This window comes from Plasmodium cynomolgi, chromosome 14 (genome assembly GCF_000321355.1).
Source record: "Plasmodium cynomolgi strain B DNA, chromosome 14, whole genome shotgun sequence".
In the NCBI taxonomy this organism is placed as follows: domain Eukaryota; phylum Apicomplexa; class Aconoidasida; order Haemosporida; family Plasmodiidae; genus Plasmodium; species Plasmodium cynomolgi.
The window spans coordinates 977,285-983,968 of record NC_020407.1 but is presented as its reverse complement, the minus strand read 5'-3'; the positions used below and the strand labels follow the sequence as shown (position 1 = coordinate 983,968).

Genomic DNA, 6,684 nt, shown 5'->3' with positions numbered 1-6,684 from the left:
TATATACGGTTTACGTGTTCCCTTTTGCCAACTTTTTTTTTTTTTTGCATTGTAAAGAATGTACTTTATTGTACAGGTATGTATTGTATATATAATGTAAACACGCTTAACAAAAATCTTACTTATATTTATTTTGCATTAAATTTCTCGTTGGTACGAAATAAGTAGTTATCAAGTAAAGTTTCTTTTTTTCCTTTTTCTTTTTTTCCTTTTTTCTTTTTCTTTTTTCCTTACTCCTGTTTTTCGTTTTCCTTTTTTTCCCTTTTTCACATTTAATCTATTTTTGTTAAAAAAACAATTGCATTGTAATGTCAATTCTTCCTCCCATTTTGAATAAAAAGTTGAGAGAATTTAATTAAAGTAATATAGTAAAATTCTGCGGAAATAACAGGAAATTTCCTTTTTTTTTTTTTTTTTTAAATAAAGTTGGCTAAAATAAGAAGATTTATTTTTTCTGTACAAAATAACAAAAAATGTCAGGAAAAGGACCAGCTCAAAAATCGCAAGCTGCAAAGAAAACTGCAGGAAAAACCTTAGGACCAAGGCATAAGAGAAAAAGAAGAACAGAGTCATTTTCACTTTACATTTTTAAAGTTTTAAAACAAGTGCATCCAGAAACTGGTGTGACAAAAAAAAGCATGAATATTATGAATTCTTTCATTAATGATATATTTGACAGATTAGTTACCGAAGCAACTAGACTAATTCGTTATAATAAAAAGAGAACCTTGTCATCACGTGAAATTCAAACTGCCGTTAGGTTACTTTTACCTGGAGAATTGTCAAAACACGCCGTCTCTGAAGGAACCAAAGCCGTAACAAAGTACACCACCAGTGGTGCATAGACATAATGCAGCAATTGTTTTTCAAACATCATGGGAAATACAAAGGTATATATCCCCCACCCCTCACTGCTTATTGTAGTTACGGGTCCACATATATAGCTACATACGCACGCCTTTATTAAGTACCCCCCGTATGAAAAGTTTTATGGCATTATAAAAAATGAATATTACTAACGGGACACACTGCTCTATTTACGCATTAAACAAAAAAACAAAAAAAAAAAAAGAAGAAAAAAAAAAAAAATCTTCAAAAAAGATGGCATATATATTTGACCATGCATCTTGCAATTATATCAACTTTTTAACAATTGTGAAACTAACTAGTGAACCTGTTTTTTAAAACAAAACACGCCTTAACTATTTTGAATTTAACTGTATTTTTAACTCCTGATGCGCATGCATATGCACGCACATACGTATGTATATATATGTATATGTATATATGTATATATATATATATATGTGTTTGTATATACATATGCGTACGTATGCATATATACACACACGCGTATATATTTTTATATCAGTGTATTTATGTTTCAGTACACGAAGCAATAGAGGACGAATACATTCAAAACGTGTAAAAGAAAATTATTAATAAAACGAACACATGTGTGTATATGTCGATACATGCAATTTCTTAAAATTATTTCCATATGTCTACTTTTTTTTTAATTATTCAATATTTATATAAAGATAAATTTAAAAAAAACGCCTATAAACATTTAAAGATCATTGTTGAACCGTACATTAGTTTTTTTTTTTTTTTTTCTTTTTTTTTTTTAAAAAACAGTAGCAAAAAAATTATTATAAAAGCGAATAAATGGAATAAAAAACTGTCAATTTAGTGATTCACTTGGAACGATCTCCAGGGAAAGGTTCACCTTTTGGCTTAAGCTGTTGCGTGTTCAAACGGCGCGCGCATAACGCAGAACAAGTGCAGGCGTTGTGGCAGATGTTACTTCGTGGGGGGGGTTTCAGCATGCTTTAAATATTTTTTTTTTTTTGCCAAATTTTTAACGTAAAAAGGGTTTCTTTTTTCTTACTTTAAAAATATTTCGCAGTGAGGTAGGCGAAAAAGGTAATCTCTTTTAACCTTCTTTATGGCGCGCTTAGTTTTAGCTGCTAAAGCGCCTTTTAAGGAGCTCCTTACAAAATGAATGCAGGCGCGCACAGCTCTACAATTGGGGGAGAGCAAAAATTAGGCAACAATAAGAAAACCACCAAGGCTAAGAAAGCCAAGAGAGTTAAATCCCCCTTTAGAGTTAGCTTCAGCTTTTATACGACGCGCAGCACTCGGGAGGAAGAAACCCAAAGGTAAGGAGTTTAACACAAAACAGCGATCTGCGTGGTAATTCATTCCTACTACAAAATGCTCGTACCCCCCACTTTTTGTAACACTTAAGAATAGCTGCTTGTGTTTGAGTAAATATGTCACAAAGCGGGACTTCTTACACGTTGGCATACTATATGCATATTGATCTATCCGCCTTTCCGTATAGTGGCACTAGGTCGATACGTCCTTGCGGAGGTGGGGCATTCTTAGGGGTTTCTTTTATTTGTGACAAAAGTGTGATAATTTTGAACTGTGCCTTTAACATCGGTAAGGAGGTTACAAAAATATAAATACGCATGTGTGTGTGTGTATGTATGCATGTATGTATGCATGTTTGTATGTATGTTTGTATGCATGTGCATACCTGCAAAGGCTGAAGCACTAGTCGCAAAAATGGTGCCCATTCTGCTGCCACATTCGTAGCATAAGCTAGCGCGAAAGCACCCACAGCAAAAGTAACAAATAGAGTTGCGTGCACTACAAAATGAAGCACGTGTGCTTTTGTTTTGTCATGTGAACGGGGAGGTAGTTCGAAAATGATGGATTGGTAGAAGCATTGCCAACACATGCACACACAAATGCGACAATAAGTAAAAGAGGTTAAAAAAAAAAAATGGGGACAAGAAAACCTACCTTAATTCGTTACAGGTATGTTCTTGTATGACATGCGCGCAGTTCGTCACGTAGTGAAAAAGTCACTTTTATTACCAGGACAAATAGCTAACTTTGAAGATAAAGGGCACAAATAACAATCAAACCTAAGCGTCGTCAAACATGCTCTTTGAACGTGCCACACATAGCAGTTCATTTGGTGAATATAGACACTTGCTCAAAATTAATATGTCCGCAAAGGGATCGGGTGTGTGTATAAATACAACACATACCGCAATCGTGTCGTTAACTTACGTTTATGCCTATTACCTTCCTATGACTGTTGAACACCCAAGCAGTTTTACCCCCCTTTAAAAAGATGTAGAAACGCATCGTTAGCAAATCGCTTCTCGCTATATACGTGAACCTCCCCTGTGGCATAAAAACATTTATACATGGAACAATTGTCTCCAGAAAGGAACCAGCTACTTATTATGTACTTTGCTTTGGCTTATAACATATACCTCCCCCATCGTTGCAAATTTTATGAATTTCCCTTTTCGGTACATTATGTTGCTTTTTTCTATGGGTCAAATGTGATGAACTGGGGTGGAAATTTCACTAAGTCGGTGGCTTGTTTTGAAGCCTTAGATATATAACCCTTTTACTTTGTTTTACATTATTTTATTTCTGTCGTTCCGCCACTTTGAACTAAAACTGAGTTTGCATTTAGGCTAGTGGTGTTATATGTAGGATGAAGTGTGGTTCTGTCTTAACCATAGGAGGAACCCATATCAACGAGGGCTACATTTGCTGCATAACATACCCCGATGAGGCAATGCACGTGCACTCGCTGCCACCAGCACAGATGCGCAAACGTGTTTATGTATGAACCTACGCATAAGAGTTATGTGTTGTGCGAAAAATTGGCGCTACATGGCTACATTTTTTATATGCCCCTTTTTGACCAATAAAGAGGTCGGGAGAGCTTCACTTCAGTAACCCCGTTGGGTTCCTCATCGAGGGTAGTTAACCATTTTCTCATTTTTCGAGATTTTTCCATTAAGCGGAATGTTAAAAATGCACTTATATATATAGGGTGCCACTTTGTATGGCTGGAAGGGAAGAAATTCTTTTTTATCATGTAAAATGTATACAGCTCTATTTTGTAAATGTCCACTTAGAAGATATATGCATAATACCTGGACTAATAAATAAATATATACACAGTTTAGGCATGTGTCACGTATGTATCTTCATTTGACACAACTTTACATTTAAAAAAAAACTTCTTTAGAAAATGTGAAGAAAAAAAAAAAAAAAAAAAAAAGTACACGCGTTGTAAGCCATTTTTTGAAAGTAAACTCTCTTTGTGCTCGAGGTGTTCACTGAAATGATTAGAAAACAGTGGAGCTATGTTTATATAACACCTTTGCGTGCTTGCCCCATCTGTGCAAAAATATAACCCTGCGCGTTTAGGATCTACGTACAGGCGCTGAAGCGATTTTGCGCCTTTACTTAATGTGCATTTGAAGCTCACCTAAAAATGTACATCTAAGCTTCTCACGTGGGACGATCACCCAACCCTCACCTTGACATCACACATGCTCATTTTGCCCTTGCCTTCTATGCTACAAAAACCCTTTTCTACATTTTTGAACAACTCAAAAAAGGGATACAAAAATAAAAAAAAACAACTCCCCCTGATAGTAACACGAAGAATCGCAAAAAATGTGCTTACATCGCGCTCACGTGTATATGTTAATGCACAATTCATATATAAACTATGCGCACACATGTATGACATACGGGCCACCCCGTGGTAAATCAAAATATACATCACCCTTTTTTCACATTAAACGACGTGAACTGAACAATTTATTATTTACTTGCAACACCTGCTTGTCAAAAGTAAAACCAATTAACCATTTTTTAAAATGTGAACATTTTTTATGTGGCCTTTTTAAATAAGATCATCTTTATGCCTTTCACCTTTCCCCTACCATATCAGTGTACGTTTATACATGTACATAAACGTGCGCGTACATTTTCCTTGTGTCATACTTTTCTTTTATTTTTTTTAATTTGCCAACCCCTCAAACGTTATTCAGGCTCAGTTGTTACTCTGTGTCACTCTGATTTGTGAAGTTGCACTTCAGGGACGTGGCACCATATTTATCTTTCCCTGTATTGTATGTGCCATTTGTGGAGATATGTACATAAATATACGTGCAAGTACGTACGCATATTATTATGCACATAATTCGCTATGCAGTGCGTGCGCCTAGTTTGAACACTAGCAAAAGCAGCCACATAAAAAATCGGGTACCCATTCGGGTGAAATTACGGGGTAAAAATCCAAGAGGAATAGCATAGCTACATAAATGGATGTTACAACGATAAGCAAAATAAAAAAAAAAAAAAAAAAATTGGCAAATATATTTTGCATTTTTCTTTCACAAATTTTTATTTTTCCAATTGAAACGATGTACAACAGCAGGTGTTGAGGAATCTTAAACTTTATGTATCAACTTTATGTATCAGCTTTATGTATCAGCTTTATATTTCAGCTTTATGTATCAGCTTTATGTATCAGCTTTATGTATCAACTTTATGCATCAACTGTATGTATGAACATTATGCATCAAATTTATGTTTCAACTTTATGTATCAACCTTATGCATCAACTTCATGCATCAACTTCATGCATCAACTTCATGCATCAACTTTATGTATGTTTTTAATTAATAATTCCAGTTTTTTTGAATTGCCCCTTTGGCTACAATACATGTATATGTATATATACAATATGTAAGCATGTCAAGATTGTGCGCATTGTATATCAGAGTATACCCCATTATTATGAATGCGTACCCACGCCTAAGTTTATTTTACCCATGTATTATTTATTTACAATAACGTATGTATACACGTACGTGTACATTATTATATGGCCTTGTAAATTAACCTTCTTCGTTAATTCATATTTAAGCTCCCTTTGAACCTTTATATGTGTTTTAAATGTACATTTGCAGCATTCGATTTAGATCGACAAAAAAGCGTTAATTATTTGTGTTTTCATTTTCGTTGTTTTGTAAGTAATTGTATGCATACGTGTATGCATCCCACATTCGTGCAGCGCGCAGGCATCCGACGTGTCAACGTGTCAGCGTGCCCCCTGCGACGTGCTAACATACCTCCACGCATCCATACCCACGGGATATGTTTGCCTACATCATATCCCTCCATTCGTGCGCATTTTTATGCCAGCACAGGCTGCTTTAATAGATTCCCAATTTTGACAAACGTTTAAAGCGTTGATCATCTTCATCTATGCGTGCGCATGAACGTACGTATATTCGTATACTTTCGATACATTCGAACCATTTACATACCCACCGTATGTATTATTCAAACATTTGAGCCCCAAGAAAAAAAAAAAAAAAACCCATTTTGAAGTGTACATCTGGATGCACATTCGCAGTGTACTTGTGAAGCGCACGTGTGAAGAATACGTAGAAGTATACGCTTAAATCAATTCGCCTGAACCATTCACGGTTTCTCCTTTTCTCCATATGCACTCAAGTTTGTGCATATATTTATGTACGTAAATTTTTGCCCCCCCAAATGAATAATTTGTAACCTTTTTAATGTTTCTCTGTACACCACGTATTTTTACCAGTTGGTGCCTCAAAATCTTTATGACCACAAGTCGTATGTACATGGAAAAGCTCTATTTGGCAACGTTACATGCGCGCATAATTACCCAGTGCTCCAAACCCAACACCTGTTAGTATTCATTTTGTATGATATGTACCTACATTTGGCAAGTGTCAACAAAAAGTAGTACATGGCTGCAAACGCCTTTTTTTTTTTTTTTTAATTTATTTTATGAGTATTTACTTTATTTCT

At 35.2% G+C, this 6,684-nt stretch overlaps 1 protein-coding gene across 1 annotated transcript; it reads left to right on the top strand.

The window, feature by feature from the left end:
* Nucleotides 1-473: 473 nt before the first annotated feature.
* On the top strand, nt 474-836 carry PCYB_143140 (histone H2B; the record flags this gene model as incomplete). Its single annotated transcript, XM_004224785.1, has 1 exon — nt 474-836. A coding segment is annotated over one exon (363 nt), but the record flags the coding sequence as incomplete, so codon positions are not given.
* Nucleotides 837-6,684: the final 5,848 nt, after the last annotated feature.